This window comes from Orussus abietinus, unplaced genomic scaffold, assembly GCF_000612105.2.
Source record: "Orussus abietinus isolate OABI.00-Male unplaced genomic scaffold, Oabi_2.0 scaffold68, whole genome shotgun sequence".
In the NCBI taxonomy this organism is placed as follows: Eukaryota; Metazoa; Arthropoda; class Insecta; order Hymenoptera; family Orussidae; genus Orussus; species Orussus abietinus.
Window position 1 is genome coordinate 261949 of NW_019394236.1, and position 27284 is coordinate 289232.

At 44.8% G+C, this 27284-nt stretch overlaps 2 protein-coding genes across 5 annotated transcripts; both read left to right on the top strand.

Moving 5' to 3' along the window:
• Window positions 1-224: 224 nt before the first annotated feature.
• Window positions 225-1857, top strand: LOC105695542 (mitochondrial inner membrane protease ATP23 homolog). 2 transcript variants are annotated; one of them, XM_012417163.2, is made up of 6 exons: window positions 225-361; window positions 447-669; window positions 780-825; window positions 1085-1166; window positions 1241-1465; window positions 1566-1857. In XM_012417163.2, exons 2-6 carry the CDS (start codon window positions 456-458, stop codon window positions 1761-1763), a joined length of 765 nt encoding a protein of 254 aa, XP_012272586.1. In that variant the 5' UTR covers window positions 225-361; window positions 447-455; the 3' UTR covers window positions 1764-1857. The 2 variants fall into 2 exon arrangements, with proteins under 2 accessions (XP_012272586.1, XP_012272587.1); XM_012417164.2 differs by lacking the exon at window positions 225-361 and having other exon boundaries at window positions 378-669.
• A 1175-nt stretch (window positions 1858-3032) lies between these two features.
• LOC105695537 (carboxypeptidase M) lies at window positions 3033-27172 on the top strand. 3 transcript variants are annotated; one of them, XR_001103642.1, is made up of 10 exons: window positions 3998-4440; window positions 11231-11478; window positions 11868-12001; window positions 14206-14342; window positions 15034-15221; window positions 18157-18452; window positions 19128-19304; window positions 19483-19575; window positions 20701-20910; window positions 25834-25971. XR_001103642.1 is itself a non-coding variant. In XM_012417154.2 (9 exons), exons 2-9 carry the CDS (start codon window positions 11232-11234, stop codon window positions 26023-26025), a joined length of 1464 nt encoding a protein of 487 aa, XP_012272577.1. In that variant the 5' UTR covers window positions 3033-3051; window position 11231; the 3' UTR covers window positions 26026-27172. The 3 variants fall into 3 exon arrangements, 2 of the variants coding, with proteins under 2 accessions (XP_012272577.1, XP_012272576.1); XM_012417154.2 differs by lacking the exons at window positions 3998-4440; window positions 20701-20910 and adding an exon at window positions 3033-3051 and having other exon boundaries at window positions 25834-27172; XM_012417153.1 differs by lacking the exon at window positions 20701-20910 and having other exon boundaries at window positions 25834-27172.
• Window positions 27173-27284: the final 112 nt, after the last annotated feature.

The following is a 27284-nucleotide window of genomic DNA, read 5'->3' on the forward strand; positions in this document are numbered from 1 at the left end:
ATAAAAGACGATCCTGCATGCCTGGAAGCTTTGAGAGCTGTTGCAAACACTATAACGAAAATTGCAAGAAATATGAATATGTCAAACTAAAAGTCGTAAACGCCATGTCTAATATTTAATATCAGCATCTCTGTTAATATCTTATGCAATAAATGGATGCATTTCCGATAATCTTGAACATGCTTCTTGAACATTGACGGAATCCCTAAATGGCACCATTTGCTTTTTAAGCATAACTTCAAACTGATTTACTCGTCTATGTGAAATCGTATATTCAGAGACATGTGATCCAATGTGATCCCTGCAGTGTTTTCCTTTGGACTCTAACCTCAAATCTTCCGGGTGGAAGTCCAGTTCTCACGTAATTTTACATGTTCAAGAAAAGTATTTAGGCCATCGTTCAATAAATAGCAGCTTTTATTAATTCTTGTAATTGTGATCTCTAGGATTGTGCGATGACAGCTGATAATGAGTCAAAAGAAAATTCAAGTGATAACAATGTTAAACCGCCCATCCCAGCAGACGAATTCGACGGGGGAGATTTGTATCCCGAAAGAAGAGGAGGAACTTATAAGCGTAACTGGTTCAAAACTATAATTGGTTATGAAGGACGCGAGGAAATTGCAAAAACGAAATGCGAAAGAAACGTGTATAATAATATTAAAAATAGTACGTAAACATGCTTTACTATGATCGCATAACGTTAGGGGTTTATGGAGTTGTACCGAAAAGTCAACTTCGTTCAGTTACAGATTCATTAATGATTTTTAATCTATTAGGTCCACTCGTGCAACTTATGTTAGGAGCGTTAAAGAGCTCTGGGTGGTATGTATTAATGTTTTTAGCATTTTTATTATAATGGTATATATTACCATCGTCTATCAATTTGAATCGTCATTAAACCTTGTTAGTTAAATTAATACGTTTTTGTATAAATAGTACAGTGGTGAATAAACTGTAAGGAAATTTATTCCTAATTTATTAATTGGACTGCTGTAAGAGAGTAAGACTTAGAATTTTTGCTGAGTAATTAAAAATTTATATAACTGAGGTTTTGCATGACAACATTTTACTGTGATTGTAGTGAATTTGACTTCTCTCGACACGTTTCGTGTGAAATGTGCAGCGTGAAAGTGAGTGGTGGCTATGACCCTGAGTTAAATCAGGTAGGGATAAAAAAATCTATGTTTACCTTTGTATACACCTGTTCTTTCTGTCACAAAATATGATATTGTTTTAGATAGTAATTTGCCAAAATGTCGCACGTAGTAAGGAAATGGTACAAGGTGTATTGGTACACGAGATGATCCACATGTTCGATTACTGCCGGAATAAATTAGATTTTAAAAATATCGATCATCTAGCTTGTACTGAGATCAGAGCTGCGAATTTGGCACACTGTGGTTTCCTCAGTGCTTGCACGGAAGGTCAAGCATCATTCATAAACATTCGGGAAGCACACCAGGTAATAAAATCATTAACAAGTATCGATTTAACTGAACAAAAATTCATTTTTTGCGACATATATCAGCAACAATAGAAACTTTCAATAAATCTCTTTTCAGAAATGCGTGAAAAACAAAGCTATGCTGTCCGTACTTGCCGTGCGGAAAATATCACAGGAAGAAGCAATGGCCGCGGTGGAAAGAGTGTTTCCAAAATGCTACAAAGATTTAGAACCAATAGGCCGACGGCTTCGACGGAATTCCCACGATATGCATAAAGCTTTTATGGAAGGACCTTACTACGGTTATGAATTATAATACCTTCTGAAAAATCAATAGCATTTTATAATCGATAGTAAATCAATTCTTGTATCTACGACAATTTATAAATATTTATCGTTATACCGAGTGAGCATTTCAAAGAGTTTTCATGTAGCCAATTGTCCCGAATTATCCCAGCATTTGAAAGGAATAATTCAAGCATTTTTCACATACCGTTATTGCCACCGTACAAGAGCCTCATAAAAATAGGTCGGCGGTACAAATAGTTCCACAGTGAAAGCGCAGTAAATAGCGCTACGATTTATCGAGCGTGTTTTGTTGTTCTCCATAAAAATAGAAGTCGATCGCAATTTTACACGTAATACTCTTCAGCGGTCAAAACCGGAACGGAACCCGCGCACCAAACCGGAATTCCGCCGCTTCCGGTCGCGTTGTGCCCTGTGAATGGTATTCAACCTTCGACCCCGTAATTCCGACCACTAATCCAAAAGCGATATTTATAGAATATTCCTTTAATCGCGATCGTCCATTCCATACTTTGCTACTTTCAAATCACCCGAAGGTTTCCCATTTTCCAAGCTTTTCGCGACCCTGGGTTTCAAAATCTCCTCCCACGGTCAATGTTGGATATTTTCCCTCCCTTCCGCGCCAGTGACATACTTCCTGGCATTCCCTTCTTTCTTGCTTCCTCGAAAAGACGTCCCTACCGATTTTTTGTATCCTTGGCTCGACTTCCAACGAGGCCATTTGGCTGTCCCGCCGACAAAAGCGACCAACGCGAGTTTCCTCAAACCGCATTAAATCCAACCCGAGGTCGGGCATTCCCGGTGCGGGTTTTATCTCCTAAACAACGCACGGAGGACGGCGTTGAAAAATCTAAGGCGGAATCGATCGGGTTCTATTATCAATCCCATTTAATTCGGGCGAAGTTCGAGGGAGGAACGACGCGCTCAGGCCGCGCTAGTGACACACTTCCTGGCATTCCTTCCTTTCTTTCTTCCTTCCCCGAAACGACGTCCCTACTGATTCTTACATCCTTGACTCCACCTCCACCGGCATTCACGCGATCCATTCGGGACTGTAATCTCTGTTCCGTGGTCACCGGTAGTGGGACCAAGTGGGACACCGTCCTCAATATAGTCGGCCGAGTCGTTCCCTCGAGAGCCCCTCTCGTTCCCGAGTGACGGTCGTCGTCGGATTTCCTCAGAATCCCCGGAGTTCGACCACCAGGGAACACTCTTACCGACGGGCTCATCGATTCGTACCGGATGTGGTCCTGGACACGTTTGTTTTAATTACTCAATCGAATCGGCCGAAACAGCGGGTGAGTTTTTACCGCCACTATTATATTTTTTAATTAACAACCTATACGTACCAGACATCGCGTCCGATATCCATTAAGCACCACGTAGATCCGATTTATTCGGTTCGAAGTTTCGGCCGCGTCGAGCGACACTTTGGAATGCTCCACAATGTGATAATGATATTCATGGTACCCCGGCTTGGAGTGAGCAGTGAGTTTCAACGAGTACCGTTAACGTCACTCTCTCGACTTGAACCAACTCGGATGCCTGCTGGAGAAGGAATGAAATATTTACCACGGAATGTAAATCATTTTTTATTTAGGATATATTTACCAGTAACATTAACGTAACCCAGTTCAACGTAGTTTCTCGGACCGATGACTCCTCTCGCGCCCTGGAAGACAACATCCTTGTAATAACATGAATAACACTCCTGGAATTTCCTTATCCCCGAGAAAAGGCATTCGAGATCGGAAATTATAGCAAAAAACGAGGAAACGGCTTCGCGGATCGGGAATTGGGACGCGTAATGAAATTAGGAACGAAACTGGAAAGCGATACCTCAAGGAGGAACGAAGTCGGTACATCAAGGAGGAAACGAGTCTATGGACTCGAAGGAAATTCCTCTCCTCTTCGTGCTGTCAGGTCGTTAGAGGTGGTTTAATACTTTACTTCGTCGGTGATCAATCTTTCAATTCCTTAAAGGATTAAATCTCCTTCATATTACTTAGATATTACTGTAAGTTCAAAGGATTAGTCGTCGGTATTTTCCTGCGCGGGGTGATTTTTAAAAAATAACCGTTGGATCGGCGGTCGCGGCCAAGGTCGTGCACGAGTCGACGGTCGGTCGGGAGGACATCGGCGGACGCGCAGTGCGCATCGCCGGCGCGCACCTTGCCGCCGCAGCAGGGCATCTCGCGCTCTCCCGCGTTGACGCGCGACTCGCGAGCTTACTCCACCGCGAGCTGGTCCTCGCGCAGCATCGCTTTACACCGCGATTGGCCTCCCGTCCGTCCTCGCGCGTCCTCCGTTCGCCGACTGTTCTCGTCCTCAGTCGCCGAGCGCGCGTCCCCCGAGCCGGTTCGAACGTTCGCGCGCGACGACGAGCGAGAGTCCGCGAATCGGTGCGAACCCGAGTGCGCGTCGGCCAATCGCGTGGCTGGGATCGAAGGGTCCAACGGAAAGAAGGTCTCTCGTCGAGGTCCGCGCTCTCGGCCGCGTCGCCCCTGCGCCCTTCGACTCGCGAGCGGACCAATCAGCGACGAGGTGCCCCTCGGTCGACCAATCGGAAGCCAGGAAATCGGTTACCCAGCTAACCTAGGAAGTGGAACTTCGGGAGAATCGATCCTCCCGCTCGTGGATCTCCGTCGGCCAACCTGCGGCCCTTCAACGCAACGGTACTCAATGAGGTGACCGCTCGTCCTTAACCCTTTGAACACAGAGCCTTTTCGACATATGGGCGAAATTCGTCCGACCGTGCAGGCAATATTGGACCAAACGTACGGTGACTATAGTCACCCGTCGTAGCGAAAGGGTTAATTCTTAATTCCACCGGCAATCCTCTGATCTTGCCTCCCGGAAGAGGGAAAAGATTGCGAGGACCGCTCTCTTATATTGATTTAAATTTAATTCACCTCCCGCTCGCCATCGGGGCTTAAGAAACTTCCACGCCGTATATGAATTACATCGGCGTTCTTAAGCCTTCTTAGCGAAGTCTTCCGCTTTTAATGACTTTCTTAGAGGAGGGAGTAGGTACTCTTATTTAGCGCAAAGATGTATGTATATATGTACATGTATTTAGGACCATTCATCGTCAAAAGTAAGCTCAAGACTATAGTGATTTTTAAGGAAATTGTGGATATCGATAATTACGGAGTGCTCGGAAGCTGCCTTTGATTTCATCGTCGGTAACAAGCTCTCGACAAACAGACGAATGGTCCGATAATTGTCCGAAACTTCAATTTCTGGACGGGCGCCCACTCAGGACTTGACCATCCATTTTCGCCTTGATAGGATGTTTGCATCGGTCCACGGGAGATGCACGTAAAATTACACTATTTTCTTTTTTCATATATTCCTGGACATTTAGTGTAAATATATTTAAAGAAGGTCGAGGAGAAATAAGTCGCATTCGCGGAGATACCATGGTATAAGGAAAATTGGATCGGACCTTCGCGGGAATATTTGCATCTTATTGACTTTATGTTGTTTTGCGTTCCAGTCGCGGATCTATCAGGAATAAGTTACCGAGTTGCGGGGCCGTATTTTCTGCGGATGTAGGTTGCTTATAAATTCTCTCAGATTCGAGGGGAAGTTCGCGGAAAGGCAGAAGAAATTAAAAGGAGGAATGTGCTTCGAGGGAGGAAAAAAGATACGGAGAACTCGGAAGACGTCGCTGGGCGCAGGGAGGCAGGAAATGTAAAAAGTAGGAAAAAAGTGGAAAAGTAGAAAACTAAAAATTGTAAATAGTACACGTATCTGCGGTCGCCAAATGGAAGGAGATAAGCCGTTTCGTAAGACGAGGCTGGCATGACCTCTGAATACGTTATCATTTTCTTACGCACCAGGAAATTTGTAATCCGATCATCGATTGATCCAATTGGAACTTCGATAATCCGTTAAGTGTACGTAAATGGGAAGTCCAAACTGTACGGACTGTCGGTGCCTTCTCTTTGTAAAGGGGAAATTAATTTTGGCCGAGCCACTGGGTCCAATATTTTCCACGGTAGATTAAACCCAGACGATGGCTCGGCAAATTAATTTCTCGTGGGTGCGTTCGCGATGGAAGAGCTTGGGAAGGAAATCGAAAGTTCGGCGGATCAGCTGTTCGAACAGCTGTTCAATCGATTAAGCTCATCGCGAGATAACTTTCGTTGATATTGGTGTCCCTCGCGAAATGAAGGGGAGCTGGTCGAGTTGCGCATCTTTTTGTACATTAAGACACGACTGGAAGTAATTTGCAAACGAAAGCGACCGTTTTCAATGTGTCTCTGTAATGATTCCGTAAATGGGGCACTTTGAACTTCCAGCGCTTTTAACGCGGACGACAGGCCGGAGTGTATCAGAGCGCGGAGTGGAAATGTCGAACTTTCAAACAGCTGTTACAGAAAAAAAAAAAAAAATGGTCGAGAGAGAGCAGAAAAACCGAGGTTTTTCTCCGTTTCGGGCGTGTACGTGTTTCGACGAAACGGGCGGTGCATTTTCCGGGGAAATTATGCTTTTGGCATGGGAAGCTCGTCCGACACCCCCCTTCTGTTATTTCTCAAGTCACCTTTTTATTATTGCCTTGGCAATGGCTAGACGGTAAATCGCCTCCGTAATATCTTCTCGAGTCACCCTTGCTTTCGTTTCGTAATTTTAAAAGTAACCGAATTAATTGGCAAATAAAGGTAAGAGCTTCGGCACGGCTCGTTTAGCGTTTCCGCTCGATAACTTGTTATTTCCTCGGCGGTTCCGCGTGCAAAAGGCGTTGCAAAAGGCATTGTCCAAACATTTAATAAGCGGCGTTAAATCATCGCACGCTTCGTTAATTTAATGTCTTGTCTCTTGGATAACTCGCGAGTTCTCAAGTTGGTTGTAACTTCAGGACAGATGTGCTCTTGGCGAATTTTGATAACGATTTTGCAGGACGGAGCTTCGAGTTTTCGGTGTATTTAAAGTGTAAAAATTTCATTTTTCGGGCTCTTGTCCGGGATAAATAAACAATTATTTTCTCGAAAAATGAAATTCTGCGAGTTTCAAGACATTCATCAGGACCTCCGTAATCACGTGTTAATGTTTCAAATGATTGGGCGCAGGTTAGAGATCCGTTTTATCGATATTTTGACGTACATATATAGAATGACCCTTTCGTAACACCTTGATGCAGGTTTTAGGGCAAAGCCTGCTCGCTCGCGGATTATCGGGCCCGCTTTCGATCGAATCTCAAAGCGGCCCTTCCTGTCGAAACCGGGCTTTGGACGCAAAGGGCGCGGCATATTAAACGGGCTGAAAGTTGATATAAATCGCGGGGCCGAAACTTACTGACCCAATTACTTATGAAGACCCGAAATAGAAGAGGTGGACAGCTCGCGATCGGCCATCGTAAATGGCTCGATAACCGTAGTCGTGCGGGCGGGAACAGTTATTCGGAATACTCGGCGACGCCGATGATTTAGACGGGTTCACCTTCACCTCTTGTATTTCCGAGTCCATTGTCAGGTGCAGGCACAGAGTCGGAAACGTCTCTCGATTGTAACCGATCGTAACGTTGCTGCAAAATTGCGATCTTATCAAAATATGGAAATAAGTCAGGCCGCGCATCAAAGACGCATATTGCAAGCACGCTGAATTTATTTCCCCACGCAAAGCACTTAGAATGAGTTGCACCAACCGTGATTAGCGTGAACTTTATTAATTATAAGGAGTTAATTAACTTTTGTGAACCGCAGACACCCACGATGCACGCACGCTCACACGCATACACGAAAACTCCCGGTTGGTATATCGGATTTCGAACTAGCGAAATTCGTTTTGCGACGATGGAAATTAGTCTAACCGACGGTTAAAGTTTGCCGTTAAGTAACCACCGGGGGATTAATTTTAATCACGGGTTAAGTCGATCGTTAATGTAACCGGCGCTTATATTGATACAAGTGTGTGCCTTATGTGCGTAGATGTACATAAATAATACATATACGGTTGCATAAAATATTTCACGGAACGTTTGAATGCGTGATTAGTGTATGTGTTTTTGGTGTGTGGTCTAACTGCAGTTTTTACGTTTCCGGTCCGGCAGAGCTTGTGCCAAAGATCGTGGTGCAAGAAGATGCGTCGCGGCGGTACATCGGGCTTCCGGAAGTTGATTGAAAATTATTATTTAAATAAGCCGTTTCATCGGGCGTCTTTCGGGGTGCGTAGTGAAAAGCGAGGAGCGTATACACGTCGTTAAGTCACACGGTTAAGAGACATGGCGACGGCAAGGAAGGAGAAAGAGGAGGAAAGGAAGCGCAGAAGAAGTGGAATTCTTTTTAGTCAAACAGAATGGCCCAGTTTTCCGAAGGTGTACCACTCGACTCGGAGGAGAGCCGCCCTGGTCGCTGTGCACACGGGGAGGTGTTGGTGCTTCTTTCGGGAGGCTTTTTTCAAAGTTCCACTTTAAAAGTGTACTCGAGGCCCGGCCAGACCGAGAAACGAAGGAAGAGAGAAAGCGAGATTTGTGTCGCGGAGAAACGCCTTGGGAGGAAACAAGCACCGAGAAAGTTGTTGAACGTTCTTAGGAGGGTCGGCAAGGACTTATACGAGAACGACGAGAGAAGAGGCTCGAGCTACTCTCCGGGAAAGGGATAATCAACTCTTTCTCGTCGATCCCGATTTTTCTCCACCGTCGCTCTGAAAAATTCCATTCATTAGACGGCGAAAATGAGAATTTCCTCCCGATCGAGAATAGTTCGGCAATTCGCGGTTTGACCCAAATTGCTCGCTCGGTCCTTGCGCTTTAAAAGTCCTCGGGTGGAGGGCAAATTATTGTACCGGAGAATGGGCTGCGATTGCCAGGAGCGTATATACCATTGTCGCTGAATGATTTACCTTTAGCCGCATTTAAAAAAGAAAATGCATGCAAAAGTGAGTAAAACCAAAGCTTCCTTGTTTTGGATGAAAGGGATGCACTTAGAAAAAAAATTCACCGAGCAAATGGAATATTTTGTTAATTCAACGAATGGTTATTTCACTCGAACGAACTCAAACGAATTGGATTCAAAGTTTCTTTGAAACCACTATAATTTATTTGAGTTCATTCGAGGCAAATCATTATTCTTCGAATTAAAATATCTCTTTGCTATTGTTCAAAGAAATGTTCCCATGGTTAAGTGAATTTGTTTTCTTTTTTTTTTCTTTTTCATGGTGGTAGAGTCAGTATTTCTCTTTACATGTTACATTACGTATGAAAAAGCCGACCGTCAGATGAATCCACCTTGTCCTACCGTTGCTAGAGAAGTTTCACTTGAAAAAGAAAAATCAGCGACAAAGAGCGTCTCTTGGAGAATTAAAAAGTTGCATCACGAACCTCGCGTGGGTCAGGACATTCTGAATTACCCGGGGATTGTCTACCTCGATTGCAACAGACGACCGTGGTCAGTGTTGTCAGTTAACCGCGTGTAATTTTAAACCAGGGAAATCCACAATGACGGTCGAGTGTCGTTAGCCCACCCCGGGAAGAAAATGTCAATGTACTCTAAGAACATTTTTTTGAATAGCACCAAAGAGATATTTTCTTAATCCGAAGAATAATTATTTGATTCGAATAAACTCGAATAAAGCGGATGCAACGTTCCTTCGGAATTATTGAGTTTGAGTCAAATTAGCATAATACTTCTTCAGTTCAATGTATTTTCCGTTTTTCTTCTCAGTGTAAGGAGCACGTTCGCAGTTAGTACGTGTAGATACGTATTTTTTTCTTTTTTCGCAATCAAGGATGCAGACGCGATGCGTCGTGACATCGCACCTCTTTCTGGTTGTCCGGCTCTTGGATTTTCGTTTCGATGGGCTGGGATTTCCAGCACCCATTTCGAGCTCCTCTTGGGATACATCCGATCTAGGAGTGCGTCGCGACGCGTTAGACGCCGTGCGACGTGTCATCGCACCTCTTTCTTATTGTCTGGCTCTTGGATTTTCGTTTCGATGGGCTGGGATTTCCAGCACCCATTTCGAGCTCCCCTTGGGATGCATCCGATTTAGGAGTGCATCGCGACGCGTTAGACGCCGTGCGTCGTGTCATCGCACCTCTTTCTGATTGTCCGGCTCTTGGATTTTCGTTTCGATGGGCTGGAATTTCCAGCACCCATTTCGAGCTTCTCTTGGGATGCATCCGATCTAGGGGTACGTCGCGACGCGTTAGACGCCGTGCGTCGTGTCATCGCACCTCTTTCTGGTTGTCCGGCTTTTGGATTTTCATTTCGATGGATTAGATTTCCAGCACCCATTTCGAGCTCCTCTTGGGATGCATCCGATTTAGGAGTGCGTCGCGACGCGTTAGATGCCGTGCGTCGTGTCATCGCACCTCTTTCTGGTTGTCCGGCTCTTGGATTTTCGTTTCGATGGGCTGGAATTTCCAGCACCCATTTCGAGCTTCTCTTGGGATGCATCGCGTCGCGACGCGTTAGACGCCGTGCGACGTGTCATCGCACCTCTTTCTGGTTGTCCGGCTCTTGGATTTTCGTTTCGATGGGCTGGAATTTCCAGCACCCATTTCGAGCTTCTCTTGGGATGCATCCGATCTAGGAGTGCGTCGCGACGCGTTAGACGCCCGAGAGCGAGAGCAAATCCGCGGCTTGACCCGAATCGACTCTCGCCGGGCGCGGATTGGCCCTTGGTCTTTGAAAGCTGCGCATGTAGTGCAAATTACCGCCGTCTCATCACTTTTCCGATGAGTTTCCTGATCGTCTAGCCGGGTCACTGCCCGGCTTGCATATCTGCATTATATGTACACATCAAGTTTCCACAATGGTGGACATGGTTTATACAACGCTATCCATGTCGAAAATGGACTCCGAAAGATCTGTACTATTACTGTCCCAAGGATTACCTGTAATAATTAATTTAAAAAATATGATTATAATTATAAAACAAGCGACTGCGCGCGATTTGACCCGAAATCGACTCGCGACGGGCGTGGGTTGGTTCTTGGCCTTTGAAATCTGCACTACATATGCAGGGTATTTCTAAAATGGTGGACACGGTTTATACGGCACTAACCTTGTCGAAAATGGAGTCGAAAAGTCCTGTACTATTTTTTTCTACCGTGTATGGTTTACCTGTAATAATGAAACAAATGATAACCAATCGTTGTCTGCGACTTTAGGGTATGAGACAACATACGGCGAGCTCTTTGATTCGCATTCGGATGATCGACGTGCTTGGTTGGCTATTTTTCTAGTAATTATTGCAGGTATATTGGGCTTCATCGGAAATAAATGGTACAGGAATTTTCGACTCCATTTTCGAGAAGGATGTGACGCCGTGTAAACCGTGTCCACCATTTTCGTAATATCCTATATAAACACATTCGATACAATGTACACACGACGGTGAAACCGTGAAACCCCGGAGAAGCCCCGAAGGCGTTCGTCTACACTTCCTGGACTTCTCACTTTTCCGTAGTCATAAATTCCTGTGCACTTCTGTGTGTAAAAAAGGAAAACATGTTATCTCTCGTTGCAGAATGATTCCGCTGGTCTTTCTCCTCGCCCTGACGAGCTCCGGATGCTGGGGCCACGCGGTCTCCCAGGATGCCACCAGGGACGAGGACCTGGCCCGACATTACGGCACTCGGTTCTCCATATTCGACGAGCCCTACAACATCGACTTCAAGTATCACAACTACGACGAGATGAGCCGCTTCCTCAGGACCACATCCCTGCGCTTTCAGAATCTCACTGCCCTCTACTCCATAGGAAAGTCCGTGAAAGGTACAACTCTCTTACACCGTCTATTACGCTTTGAAAAAAAAAAAAAGAAAAAAAAATATTATCGAACCAGAGAATTATTTTCTAAATTCAATGAATATATATCGTATCGCTGAAATATAAAGTGTCACAATTCCGAAGAAACGTTGCATCCAGATTAATCGATTTTATTTAAGTGAAATAATTATTCCTTCGTTTAAAAAAATATTTCTTTGATTCAGGGACATCTTTTTTATTTTTTATCGCTGTAGTACTTAACATTAAATAAGGAATACCGATTATCATTAGTGCGATGCATGGAGAGGAACTGCAGTCTCCAGGATGCTTGGTTCGATGCGACGTTGTTGAATAATCGTGTTACTGAATTTTTATTTAATCTTTCTGTCGAACAGGCAGAGATCTCTGGGTGATGGTGGTGTCTTCCTCGCCATATGAGCACATGATCGGCAAACCTGACGTCAAGTATGTCGCCAACATACACGGAAACGAGGCCGTCGGTCGCGAGCTGATGCTACATATGATCCACGTATGTGAATCTGCCAATCGCAATTTCGGCCTGTCCCAACCTTGTGATAAATCATGCCGAGTCCTATCTCGTCGCCTCCACGCGACGGATTCCCGACGAAACGTTTCCTCGTTATTCATGCCATTAGCGTGCTCGACGAGAACTCGTCGTTCCTCTTACACCTACACCAAGACCTGGTATCATAAATGCGACATCGACGAGGAGACATCGAGTCGTCATTCCTGTTTGGGAATTATTGCCTTTTTGTGTGCATATATGCAGGGATTTATGCATTTTATATGCGCATGATCTCAAGAAGCAGCTCAAGAGCTCTGTAATAATATTGCCGGAGTTATGAAAATATCATATACGTGTATATCAAAACGTGAAAATATTTATAAAACTCTTCTCCAGCCTGGGTGCGCCGAATAATTCGAATCTTTAACACGTGATTATAATGATTCTAACAAAAGCCTTGAGACTAACGAAATTTCAACTTTCGCAAACATATTTCTTGTCGAATAATGAAATTCTTTTGAATTCCAAGATCTTCGTCAGGGCTTTCATAATCACGTTTCAATGTTTAAAATTATTCGGTGCAACTGGCTTGGGGAAAAATTTCGTGAATGTTTTGACGTTCGGTCTGCATATATAGACGGACTCTTTCGCGCCGCCTCAATATTCAATTCCTACATTGATTCTGTTTACAACGTCACTTTAAGGCGATGTCGAAGCCTCCGGATGCAACGTGCATCCAGGAGGCGCAAAAAGCAGTCGGGATATGCGCGGCATGTTTTTGCTGTTCTACTTGGAGGCGAACAAAGGGAAGGAACGTCGCCGCACTCTCTCGGTGGCCTACTCGCATTTAGGGGAGAATTTACGGGGTCGTTTAAGGGATGTTTTCAGGCGACACGGTACACGCGAATATATATCGGGGGCGGAACGATCCCGTTGCCGGATAATGTGCCACGTCGTTAGGGTTCGCTCTCCGCGATATAATGGAACGTTTATGCGAGCCCCGCCAATCGCTATGCCGGACAACTTTTAATTCAATTGACTGTAAATAGCGGAGGCTATTTGGCACTCGGCCAGACGGATATATCCGGGTCGCGTAGAATCAACAACTTCTTGCGTGCTCGACTGGAGGGCGTGCAAGAACCCAGACCTGGAGATACATAAAGTTTCCCGGGTGGGCCGGAACTTGTTCATCTTCTGGAGTTCGCGAATCCGCGCTGTCACTCGAAGGCTCTTCCTGCGGAAATCGGCGGAAAGCGAGGCGACCGTAATAATTCGAGGTTTTAAGGCGATGCGAAAGTGCCGTCAAAGAGATCTCGTTTATGAAACTTTTCTCCAACCTGGGTGTACCGAATCGTTTCAATCTTCATTACGTGAATCTGAAGGCTTTAAGAAAGGTCCTGACAATCATGAAATTCCAATTTTTCAATGATTTGTTCACAGGTGTTCTTAAAATTTTTATAATGAAATTTCATGAGTGCCTGGACCTTCCTTATAGCCTCTATATTCACATTGTGATGTTTGAAACAATTTAGTACACTCAGTTTGGAGAAGAATTTCATGAACGACTGACCCCTCGGATGGCATTTTCACATCCCCTTAAGGTGATATGAAAGTCATTCTGTATACACAAAACGTGAAAATATTTATGAAACTTTTGTCCAAAATAGGTGCACCACATCATTTGATACTTCAGCACGTGATTAGGAAAGCCCTAAGGAAGAAAGCGATGCTCGTGAAATTTGATTTTTCAAAAAACAATTTTTTTGTATTTACCCTAGACTAGAACCAAAGTTACATTTTTTTCTTTGTGAAAAATGAAATTTCACGAGCATCGCATTCTTTCTTGGGGCCTCCATAATCACGCGCTGAAGTTTCAAATTATTTGATGCACCCAGTTTGGAGAACAGTTTTATAAATATTTTGACGCTTTATGTATATAAAATGACCCTTTCATTTCACTTCAACCATTACAACCACGTGGGAGAGACGGAAAGCCCCGGAAGAAATTCCTATTTCCCTCTCGGGCCGCCACATCGGAGGATTTTCGAAAATCCGTCATTTGCAAGGCAAAGTGCTCGACGCGAGACAAAATCTGCCGAGCGAGAGGCGAATTTGTCTCGTGGCTTCCTATCGAATATGGTGAAAAATGGGAAAAATGGGAAATAAAGCTACTTGGATCTCGGAGCATGATTTTCTGCTCGCGACAGATGCTGGTTACCAAGTACGGGTCCGATCAGTACATCACCTGGCTATTGGACAACACCAGGATACACGTTCTTCCGTCCATGAATCCCGATGGCTTCGAGGTGTCCAAGGAAGGCTACTGCGAAGGTGGCCAGGGAAGGTGAGAATCGAATTTACTCGCGCGGATTTATTCCCTTATCCCCAGACTGGGGTAATTTTGCGTTTTTTCGAGGTTTTTGATTTAATACATTACATAGACCAAGTAATTCACCGTAGAAAATCAGTAAACCATGTTTGAATATGAAGGGTACACGATATACGGCATATGCTAGGCTATATACGTCTTTTAGCACACGTGCAAATACGTAAATATTAAAAAAAAGTAATTAATTAATTTGAGCTTGCGTAAAAAATTATTTAGAATTTTACGTTTCCAATATGGCGGTTGCCGCAAATGCATCTACGTATCGCTGGGTTATAAACGTCTTGTAGCGCACGTGTAAACTCGTAAAAACTATTAAGAAATCAGTTTAGTGCTTGTGTCTCAAATTCTTTCGACTTGACCCCGTGTAATATCAAATTTCTAATTGGACTTATTATTTTCTATTTAGAAATAGAAGAGGGAATATACTTTACACTCGCGAAGGAAGCTAGAGACGTCTTATACGTTATAATGTACGCGTAGAAAACCACTTATGTTGCATGACGCATTACACCTGACCTTGGATAACAGGGATTTAATTGAAACCGGGAAAAAGGAAAAAAAACTGAAACGGCGTAGACTCACACGTGGACGCGCTTTTCCGACCTTGGCAAATGACCGGCGAATTCGGGCATCCATTTGATTCCAGGTACAACGCTCGAGGCTTCGACCTGAATCGCAATTTCCCGGATTACTTCAAGCAGAACAACAAGAAGAGCCAGCCGGAAACGGAGGCGGTCAAAGAGTGGGTCTCGAAAATCCAATTCGTCCTTTCTGGGAGCCTCCACGGCGGCGCCCTGGTCGCCAGCTACCCCTTCGACAATACACCGAATTCCCGTGAGTAGAGCCCCGGAAAGAAGGGGCAATTACCATTCGGCTTCTTTTTTCCTTTCTTAACCTCTGCTTATATAACCCGGCAGCGGGATTTGTTCCTCCCTCCTGAGAGCGCAAAACTCACCGGCGACGAATCGGGAAACGAATGGAGATAATCAACTCGAGCATCTAATTGTTTTTGCCTGTCGCGAGAGGAAGTTAACGTCAAGAATCGCAAAACCCCACTTCCAATTAAACTCACCCGGGCCCGGAACCCGGTGATTACGTCGGAAAGTGTACCGATAGGGACAATGCGCGGCCATTATCCGGCGAATGCGGCTCTCGATTTTCAAACCGGAAACAATGGAGGCAAACGGCATCGCGTCGGGACTTCCGTTCCGGCAGGACGCACCCTGAGCACGCAAGGAATAAAGGATCACACTCTCAAGGCTGGACCCTCGATAACGGACGATAACCGGGAATGGAAATTCGCGGCTTTGGCGACCCTCTGCTGATAAGGCCTGGCTTCCTCGCGGATGATTATTTTCCCCGACGAGGGGAAAATCGGTGATATCTCGGCATGCAGGCCCGCCTTTTGCCCTGAAAAAACGGAAATTCATTTAACCAATGGAAATATTTCTTTGAGTAATACCGGGGAAATTGTTTCGATATTAAAGGATAATTATTTCACTCTAATGAACTCGAGTAAATTGTCGGAATTACGAAGGAATCTTGCTGCTAATTTATTCGAGTTTACTTGAGTCGAAGAATTTTTCTTTTAATTAAAAGGAAATATCGCTTTGGTTCGAAGATCTATTTCTTTGGTTCGGCGAGGTTTCTTTTCTCAGCCTAGATGCACCTTTTCTTATCATTTCTCGCGCTTGGAGTTATCACACGCTTTGAGGCCCGATTTTTTGGCCGTTTGGCGACCAGCAATGGAAAGGCAGACTCGACGAGTCGATTTGGCTTCTTGCGATCTGATATCTAATTCAGGGCTGCATGCTGATAGTAAATTGACCGTCTCGTGTGGATTTTCATGCAACCAGGGATTTGTCGTTCGGCCCCATTATGCGCAGGTACAGTAAATCAAAACGTGACTCTCTTTTTTTCTTTGGATACTAAGGTGTCGTCAAAGTGTCGTCAAAGGTCTCGTTCATTAGACTTTTCTTCGAACTGGATGTACCGAATCGTTTCAAACCCTACAAAGTGAATATAGAGACTATAAGAAAGAACCTGATCCCCATGAAATTTCAATTTTATAACAAATGTTTAAAATGTCCATATACAAATTAACCCTTTCAGCGCCAAGCCCTTTTGACGTATGGGGGAACTTCATCAGGGCGTGCTAGCAATATTGGACCAAACGTCCGACGCATTTATGGGTCCGTAGCGCTGAAAGGGTTAAAGGAAGAAAAATTGAAAATTCATGGGTGTCAGGACCTTCCTTATTGCCCCCGTGTTCACGTTGTAGAGTTTGAAACGATTCGGTGCACCCAGTCCGGAGAAATGTTTCATGAACGATCGATCCCTCGGATGCTGCTTTCGCATCCCCTTAAGGACACCTCGTGTCGTGTGCTCGCCTGTAGACTCGAAAAGTCTACGAATAATCTCCCCTCGACGTAGACGCCCGCGATTAGGGGTTGCCGGGTAGAATCGGTAGATAAATGTCCAGATTTAATATTCCAGGGGCCGAAGGGAAAATTCCAGCCTCGAAGGTCCTAGATGAGGAAGAAGATGGCTCCTCGCGGAGAACACAGCCTCGTCGAGTCTCTTTGATGACTTCTTCGACTCGCCAGGCTCGCAGCAATTATGCCGACGATTAGGCCAATTAACGGCGGACCCCTCATTACCCTTAGTGGTAATTACATTCGAAACACTTGCACACTCGTTACGGTTTTCCGGGCCGGGTCAACTTCCCTCGCCGTCCCAAGTTCGCCTTTAGGAGGCCGTTGCAGCTGCAGCTGCAGCTTTCCAATTACTCGGGATATCTCGTGACCCGCTTGGAGATTGTTAACGTTAAAGGTTAATGAATCTTCCTGGCTGACCGTAATCTACATTCCGGTCGCCCCGACGACGAGGTCCAGGTGATAAATGTTGGACCCCGCGGTTTGATTCCTCTTAGTTCTTCTTTTCTTCTTCTTTGTTCTCCCTTGACGGGATTATTTATGAATTATGATTTTACGGCTCCTTGTAGTTACATCGAATTCGCGAACCTTGGCCGCCAAATCCCGGGGGACTCTTTTGCATCCGCGAATTTACTCGGAATCTATATTCTTCGGGAGTTCACGGTATTTCCGGAGTTTACGAGCCCGCGGGAACCATTGCACGTTCTTCGCAAGTAGACGGTATTTTCTGGACCCATTGCACGTTGTCTATGCATTACGTAAGTGGCCTTATCCGGTCGCGGAACCGATACCGGGATGCCGTATCGACGTTCGGATTTGTCCCGGTCTTTCTTGAACTCGTATCCCGGCAATCTCCTCTAGGTTGCCCGAAGATTATCTCCTCGTCGCCGTCGACGTCCTCCGAGCTGCACTTTTCTACGTGAATTTCTCTCACGGAAAATGTTCCAGCTGGATCTTCTACGTGAACTTTCTACATAAATTGTTTATATTCCTACAGCAGAATCGAAAGGACCCTGTAACGATACGTTATCGGTGTCGCCTTCTCAGACCTCCACCTGATTCCCTCTTCACTCAGGACGAGCAAATGAATGATTCCTGTTAACAGAATGAATAATCACCGGATTAATCAGAATGAACTTCGCCTAATCTTCAGGATTATCAATCAAACCAGAAAATGAATAATCAGGGGATCAATCTAAATGAATTCTCTCTAAAATCCCGCGGAATACGAGACGATCCGCTTTGCGCATCTGGATTGTGGGTAACAATTGGGCTGAAATTGCGGTTAACAATTTTGGCAGTCCCGGAGAGGAGGATCCTGACCCGCGCAACAGTGTTTCAGAGCTACTCGTCGACGCCGAGCGTCTCCCCTGACGACGACGTGTTCCGGCACCTGTCCCTGACGTACTCTCAGAATCACGGGTCCATGTACCGAGGAGAGGCATGCTCTTCGTCCCAGCCAGGATTCAAGGATGGAATCACGAATGGCGCCGAATGGTACCCTCTCACGGGAGGGATGCAGGACTTCAATTACGTCTGGAACGGGTGCATGGAAATCACCCTGGAGCTGTCTTGCTGCAAATATCCTCCGGCTGAAGACCTTCCTTACTACTGGGAGGAGAACCGACTGGTGAGGCGTCGAGTCCTCTTATTATTTATTAGGGCGATATTCGCCGTCCCTTTGGGCTTACTTTCGAGCCACCCATTTCGGAGCCCTGGGGGAAGAGAAGCCAAATTAGAGCGCTTCCGCGATGATTTGATTCCCTGGGATTTGACGTCACTCCTCCTACCATCGATTTCAAGCTCTGCAAGGCACTCTTTTGTTCCTTTTCTTTTTTTTTTTAAACTTCATCTCACTCGATTCGGATTCTCGGTTCCGCTTGGTTTAGATTCTTAGTAAAAGTACTTTCTTCGCGATCAATTTATTCCTTTAAGGTAATATAAATGTTGCCTATGAGATGTCTCGTTTATGAAACTTTTCTCCGAACTGGAAAAATTAGAATCGTATGAAATTTTACAACGTGGATATGAAGGCGACAGGGAAGGTCCTAATACTCGCGAAATGTCAATTTTAAAAAAGTTTCCTTATAGATATTTAAAAACATGCCGATAAAAAAATGAAATTTCATGGACGTCAAGACTTTCCTTGTTTCCATATTCATGTTGTAAAATTTTAAATGGTTCGGTGCACTCTGTTCGGAGAAATGTGTGATGAACGATTGATATCTCGGATGCCACTCTCACATCCCCTTAAGAGAGATGAAATGACGAAGGGTGGAATAAATTCGACGCAACCTCGTTACAGTCGCTCATCAAGTTCCTGGCCGAGGCGCACAGAGGCGTGCACGGATTCGTGATCGACGAGAACGGCAATCCCGTCGAGAGGGCCTCCGTCAAGGTGAAAAACCGTGACATCAGCTTCCTGAGCACGAAGTACGGAGAATTCTGGAGGATACTTCTACCTGGACTCTACAAGCTCGAGGTGAAGCATCCATTTCTATCGCGGCCACGACATCCTCTCGCTCCGCTCTCTAGTGATGTATCATTTTTCGATAAATTCCCGAACGCTTGCCGCGGATGAAAACATGAGAAATGGCCACGATGGGGCTCGTAACGTCGAGTACTCTTCCTGTTCATCGAACCGTCGTTGCATGTTTCAGGTCTACGCCAATGGATATGCCCCCCGAGAGGTCGAGTTCATGGTTGTCGAGCAACATCCCACCTTGCTGAACGTGACATTGCACGCCACCAGGGTGAGACCCGACTTTCGATTTTTACGCTTCGATTCCAGTGGGTTGTTCGATATGAGGTTGAGGAGTTTACCGTTGAAGAGGACGGTAAAGCCCATAATTTCATGACGGACAACCCGAGACATGGCGGTCACGGCGTCACCCAAGATCAGCTGTTGCTTAGAGCAAATCTAGTGAGGAAAAACCCCGGAAAATAGGATAAGAGACCCTTAAGGCACCTCGAACGGTTCATCGGGATTCTCGATAATTTCTTTCAGGGAATCTTTCCATTGAATTTCCAGAAAGAGCCTTAGAGAGAGAATTATCTCGCGAATCATCCGCGCGCCTCCTGCCGCTGTTTATGGACCATTTTAAAGAGGGTACCTCTAGGCGCGTTTTACATGTCCGAATCGCGAACCGGTTAATGATCTTTAACAACCGTTACCGGTACCGTTACCAACGGTTGTATAATATCCCTGCCAGCTGCACGGTAAGTCTATAGATGCACATCGGGCCACGCGGTGAATTATTTCCGAGCTTCGGTAATGCGAGGGGGGAGAAAAAAAGGAAGGAGAAAATGCCGGCGGACCGGGGAAAACTAGTCGAGGGGTTGCCGGCTATTTTCCGCGGTGAAAACAGGCTTTTCATCGCTGAGAAAACACGGAGGATGGAGGGACCAGTCGCGAAATCTCCTCCAATCGAGAGACATACGTTTTTTAAGCCCCTCCTGACCCCAGTCCCGGGTTTAATATATAATGAGACGTAGAGTCGAACGCATGTAATTCGGATTTTAATTCCCCCGGAGAAGTCACGCTTGTCGGTCAGATATTCCCTTTTAAATTAAAAATTCCAGAGGCAAGACTTTCGAATGTCCGAATTTAAGGATTTGGGCCCAATCGATACTCTGTACCTTTTTTCCTTGGTCCAGGTATTGATCTCTTAGGACGCATATTCAGCCTTCTGGACGCTACTAGCAAACTCAGGTGGACCAGAAAAAGAGCGCGAAATGTTGACGTCGATGCCCTGTATATTGGAAAAGTTTTAATGATTAATAATTAAAAAGGAAAGGAAATTGGAAACAGAATTCGGAGAGTTCCACAGGAAGGCAATTTGACTCGTGCGGATTGACGGTAAAGCTGATGGTTTCAGAACTGGAAACCGAAGTCCGGTGTTTGGTCAATCCCACGGGATACAGGGAAGACAGAAGTACCGCCTCCCTATACTCGAAAGCCTGCGGAGAAAGCTGGCGAAAGCACGGTCCAGGAATCCATCGACACCGACTCCATCGTCTTTCCTACTTCCTAATATACTAACCGCACGACTAGTCCCTCTAATTCGGCTAATCCGGGAAAGAAGAGTGTAAGTAGATTACTTAATAAATAAACGGCCCTCCCCTGGGGAACAGGCCGACGCGTATTCCGAATCCTCGCCGTGTCCGCACTCGCTACTTGTTGCTCATTACTCATCGCTTATTGCTTGTTGCTCGCAGAAGGTGGCGTCTCTGGAATCCCTTTGGCTCGGACATGTCATTACCCGAGTTACCTCGAATTACCTCGAATTACCTTGAATTACCTCGAATTACCTTGAATTACCGGACCAAGGAGCCGGCAACTCTCTTCGAAGACCATTTTCTGGACACCCTCGGGAGGGCACCTCGAGTTTCCGGGATTTATGTAGATTCGGCACAAGGGGACCGTACTTTCTGTAAGGGGACTTCAAATTCCAGTCCCGAAGGCGGGAATTAAAGCTCGAGGGAGCTTTCGATCGCCTTTAATAGTTACCTTTTGGAGTACTCAGCTGGGGGATTTAAATCCCCGAAATTCGATCGAGAAAATAAATTCCAAGGTAATTTTCACCCCAATTCCAGAGAGTAAACGATGACTCCATTAAAGTTCTCTGAAATTTCATGTGTGTGAAATATTTATTAGAGGCTTCGTACTATGAAGGCTAATTGCGCGTCATTTTTTCGGACCCGTGAATAATTCGTACGAAGCCTTGCAATGACTCCTTTTGAGTTTTTGGGATTTTGGGTGTAAATAATTATTGCAAAAATTTGTACTCCAAATTTTACTTCATTGCCAGTCGCTCGGATTTCCTGGATAGTCTCATATAGTCGTCCAGGCGATGTTGAGGATTTTTTTTTCCAAGGCATGACTCGAGTCACTCAGGCGAGTTCTGCCGAGTAATCAGGTTTCGTATGAGCAGATCCCGTTTAATTGCGGTAACGAGCTGCGTGGATTCTGAATACGCGATACGGTTTTCTGTGTCTCTCGCTCGTGTGCTAATCGCTGTCGCTTAGCTTGACGCATCGCAGAGGGAAAAGCCTGGGCTAGCTTAGCTGCGAAAGGAAATCATCTCTTCCGTTCCCGCTCCTCGTTAACCACCGACTGCCAGAATTTGTTAATTAACATTCGAGGGGCCAGAGCCTAACGAGTCGGTCCTCGCGCTCGGCTGATCCACGGGAAACGGGAGCAACCGTTGACTCTTGCCGGGTGTTGATTTTAGAGAAATATTTCCCAGCACCGAAAGGTCGTCAGGAAGGCTTAGGAAATGAATTTTAAAACCGGCGTGCCCGAGTATCGACGACTCCCATTATAGGCGACCGACCTATATTAATAATCGATACCGATTTTGTGGCAATTCTGGCGAGGCCATCTTCCCGTAAATTCCACCGACTTCGGACTCAATTACAAAGGCTCAACGTGTGAATTGGACTGGACTTTAATTACTAAAGCCCAAGGCGTCCTACTTCGGGGACGTGACCTATGATCCGTGTTGGGAGAACGTCCGACCTGGTCTCCTCCTTTAATCGTCTTCTCTCTCTTCTTCGCTGAATAATTAGGGGATCCAGGAGTAGCGAATTATTCCGCCCCGAGAGGACGCCGAACTTCTCTGCCGAGTATTCCGCCTCTAATTGGGAAACAATGCTCGCTCTAAGTATCAGATTTTACGGCCTGTCGAGTTTTCTCCAAATTTCATGGAACACAAAATGCCGTCCCTCAATTATTTGTCCTACTTGCTCGCGATTATCTACGTCGATGCAATGCGTCTCCAAAAAAATCGCTCGTAAAAAATAGGAACAATTGGGGGATTCGAGAGTAGCTAATTATTTCGCCCGGAGAGGACGCCGCGGTTTACCCGCGTCTACCCTGAAAAAAAAAAAAAAGGAAATCCATTGAACCAAAGGAATACTTCTTTGAATAGTACCAATGAAATATTTTGTTGATTCAAAGGATAATTATTTCCCTCGAACTCGAATAAATTCGATGCAACGTTTCCACGTAATTAAGATGATTTATTCGGGTTTGTTTCGGTCAAAGAATTATTCTTTGAATTAACACAATATTTCTTTGGTTCAATGACATTTTTTTCTCGACGTTACTGGAATACAATGCTCGCTTTAATTTTATACTTTTGCGGTATTTCGTGTTTTGTTCAATTTTTCTGAAAAACAAAATGGCGTCACGTTAAGTGTTCATCTTACCTGCTCTCGATCGAGGGCTTTTCATCGTTAACGCAACGCGTCTCGAGAAACCGCTCGTAAAAAAAAGCGTTATGGCCGTAAATCTCCGATATCAAACGACCTGTTCCACCTGGAATTGACACACGACTCGCGACTCGTAAATCGTGATTGCATTCGCTTCTGATAGCCCTGAGAAATTACACGCGAAAAAGAGCATGAACGAGAGGCGGACCTTTGCGAGGACGTTCCGCAGGATTCGCGTAGTGGAAAACTGGTTTCTGAGTAGAACGACGTTTTCCTTATCACTCCTCCTCCTGACATGTCGATTACGTCCCCGGACATTTCATAAATAATTCATCGATCTGCCCTCTCCTATTAACGATCCGTCGACAGTCGACGCGAGTATCGCTAAGACATATTCCATTATTTTTTTGGATATTGGCAGGTCAGAAATGATCACTGAAGAATTTCTAATCAGATAAGTGTACAAATAAGTTCAGTCGATTAACATTCAATTGTAGTTCTATTTTAAATTAAACATTTTCCCCTCCATTTTGGAGTTTCGTACGACGAATGGCTAAATTTAAAAATGTCTAAATAAATGGCTCCGTGCATTTTTTTTGTTTTCGATTGGATAACTGCAAGACTTCGGCACAATACGTGTCCGATTCGTGAAAAGAAGTCGTTGCACTTGTTTGTACACCTGATGTTAAAATTATAAATTGCAGTTCGGGATCGTTGGTTTAAAGCAAACATGTCGTCGCTTTCCAGGCCGAAGGGACGAGTTTCGAGCCACGGTTATGAGAAGCCGAGTTGGTAGCATTAATATTGAAGTACCTCCTCGCATACTAATTGGCTCCACTGTCGAGCATACGCCTTTTGTTTTAAACAGTATTGTCTCTTGTATACGTACTCTGGCAAACAAGCGATCCCCTCTTAGGTCGCACACGTCCCATATACGGTTTTAGACTCTAATTTCGGACAGTGTTTTACGTGACGGGATTAATATTGGTCTCGAATGTCGGCTACGTATGCCTTTCACGAGAATGAAGAGACACTCTTCGCCTGTTCGACAATTCTTTTCTTGTTAGCATCATCAACGTACTCATTGAGATTCCAAATTGTTTATCCCTCGCGTCCTCGAAAATTTCGTCACTTTTTGCCGAGCTGCATCGACTAGTCGATTCCTCCTGAATATTTATCATATTTATGGCGAACTAGGAGGTGCAATATTCATAATGGCCGATTTGTTTTCGACAGTTTTTGATTTTATATACTACTCTTCCCTCATCTACAATTCATCGGCGTGGCCTTCCGTTTGCACGCGTGCCATCTGGAAGGAAAGATGATTCTACGGAAATTTCTACTATCGGGGTTTATTGCAATTTCTTTTATCCAGGTTCCATTGCCGCTTTTTGCCATCACGCACTGCTCCCCATCATTTTCTGAGAGATGATTTCACGTGGATTGTGCATTTTCAGCACTTTCTTTCGGTTCGTTAGAGCCGATTCTCGACCGGCGAGAAATTACAGCCGCCTCTGGAACTAACATGTAGATAGATTGTCACGTAAGTAGGTAAATGAAGATTAAAGACCTCTTGGGGGTATAATTTACAGAGAGGCTTCCTCTAAGTACTCGGCCCTTCGCTAATTGATCGATTAATCAATTTCCCTTCGGATTTGGGAAAAGGAATCACCGAGGATAATGAGCAATGGCAATCGACGTCTCATAAAGAGGGAGAAAACACAAGAAAACGAATCACCAAACCCTCGTACATTACTTTTCTCTCTTTCTTGCTCGTTTCAGTCGAAAATGTTCCTCCCTGGTCGAGAATCTGGCACTCTTCAGGACGTAACTCGAAAACAAAAAAAAACTCCAAAAAGAAGCGCACATAATTTCCAGGAAAAATTCATTCCTACGCTGAGAGACAAAATCTCTTTGAGTAGCACCGAAGAAATATATTTTTAATTCAAAGAATAATTATTAACCTTAAATAAGTTGCCACGATTCCGAGGAAACGCCGCATCCGATTTATTCGCTTTTCATTCAGACAGATTATTCTTTGAATTAACAAAATGTTTCTTGGGCACTATTAAAACAAATATATGAATCTGGTTCAATGACGTTTCTCTTTTTCTCAGTGCATGTAATCTAACATTTCTCACACATATTCCCGAAGGAATATCTCTATCCTTGTTATCGTGTGGGAAGCAAAGAAAACCGATAACCTTGCAGCTTCTCATTACATCCTGCATCAACATTGTTACCCGACATTGAGAATGCTTAAAGAGGGTTCTTTTTTCCAAAGCTTACTTGTTTCATATCATGGCCTCGATGTGTTCAATGTTCTTCGCGTATTAACTATCGCAGATTATGCAAAGTATAAATTAACCAATGCACTGATAAAAATGCCCCTGTAAATTTACATAATCATCGGTTATTCCGATGCCGCAATAAGTTGCAGTTAAATTGTCACTGTAATATTGCATTAGACATCTAAGTTGAGTTAAAGAAAATTACAACGTAATATTACATCTAACTCGAGTGCACCGACACGGTAAGCACACAATGTCAATATCTCCATTTTCTAATTTTTAATTTATCCATTTTACTTCCTCCTTGTGTGCAAATATGTATGTAAATTTCCATCGATTTTTGTCAGTGTGTCTCGAGAATTGCGTACAGTCAGAAATTCACGAATTCTGGGGTACATAATTTTTTTTTAACGAAAATTTTGCGGTTCTCTTGAGCGAACTTTCTGTATCTTGGCTGTGGATATCTTGAAATGTGCATTAATAAAGGCGTTATGTTCGCAACAGAGACAAGAAGACGGCGGAGACGGACCAGGACCGTTCAATGGCAACTTTCCAATGCGACCTTATCCTCATCGAGACTACACTCTTCACTTCAGGCCAAGTTCCGGAACGAACACTGCCGCCGTTGGAAACAATGGCATCTTCTCCTCGATCAGCAACGGTTTCAACTCGCTGGTGACGAACCTTTTCGGCTGATCCCTCGTTTGCGGCCCATCGGGCCGTTGCTTCATCCTCCTCGTCGTGGTGGCCTCCTTGTCCGGCTTCCTCAGGCTACGCAGATTATTTTCGACCTTAATCGGGATCATCCTCTGAATGACAAAGACGTCGAAAGGTCCCGTCCTCGATTTTCGAGACCCTGAAGAACTGCCTGCCGCCCGAGAAGATGTCCTCGGCACGTCCTGCGCGGGAGATCTCGATTGCGCTGCGTCATATTTTTATTTTTATAATTTATAATCTATAATTTATAATCCAAAGCCGAGAGGATAGATAAAGCACGGGAGGGGATTAAGAATCCCGTAAAACGAAAACCGCTCCGACCAAGTAGCTGGGATAGATTGATTATAAATAAATTAAATTAACTAGGGCTGTCCTTAGCCGTAGATTAAGCTATACGTGGAAGCTTTAAATGGGGAGACAACCCAAAGATCCAGAGAGCCGATATTTTCATTGATACCGCGATACGTGTTACCTGCAACTTGGCTGGCGAGGAGAGCTCCGTTTAGGGTGCTTTTAACTGCAATTGTATTTTAACGCGAGTCGCGACGACAAAGGAAGCACCTTTCCCGAGGCGAGGACAATGCTTGCTCAAATTCTGCATCGCAAATCGCTGGCGGGTATTCTAGCCGACGTGGGTCGACTATTTTCCTTTGCGAGACACCGAATGAATGTTCATAGGTAGTTCGCGATTTAGTCTACTATGGACCGGAAGTCGCATTTAAATACACTCGAAGAGTGCGCATAAACTCGGATTAGTCGCGTTTAATAGCATCTTAACAAGCGGAGCGTACAGTGCATAATACGTGTCGATTGTTATACAAATGTTAAAGAAATATTATGAATCGTTCAGACGTCGCGGTCTGTTGTTACGACGATCGTTATAGTGCTGTTAACGCACACGAGATAATAGAGTTGTATAGAGATCACTGTGAGGTTGTTAACTGTAATCACTTATTTTTTCACTAACACACCGACGTCGTCCATAGTTGCGCGGCTACTCGCCTTTTTATAGGGAACGACCGACTGTATAACTTGAATTATTACCGCTTCGCATAACGGGTCCACCTGAGAGTCTCCCTGCCATTATTGTCCGATTGTTGAAATAAAGGATGTTTATTAGCGTTGACCAATGACTTGTCTGGACACTCCGCCTCGCGTCGTTCCTCGGAGTATCGCAAATGGCACAGAGAACGCAACCAGTGAAGTCCTCTTTCTTAATATTTTATTTCATACGAGAG

Coding starts and splice junctions, on each gene's coding strand:
- LOC105695542 (XM_012417163.2), top strand. CDS start 456: ATGACAGCTGATAATGAGTCAAAAGAAAATTCAAGTGATAACAATGTT. Junction 670..779: donor GTATAATAATATTAAAAATA/GTACGTAAACAT, acceptor TTAATCTATTAG/GTCCACTCGTGCAACTTATG. Junction 1,167..1,240: donor ATGACCCTGAGTTAAATCAG/GTAGGGATAAAA, acceptor ATATTGTTTTAG/ATAGTAATTTGCCAAAATGT.
- LOC105695537 (XM_012417153.1), top strand. Junction 11,479..11,867: donor CATAGGAAAGTCCGTGAAAG/GTACAACTCTCT, acceptor TCTGTCGAACAG/GCAGAGATCTCTGGGTGATG. Junction 14,343..15,033: donor TGCGAAGGTGGCCAGGGAAG/GTGAGAATCGAA, acceptor ATTTGATTCCAG/GTACAACGCTCGAGGCTTCG.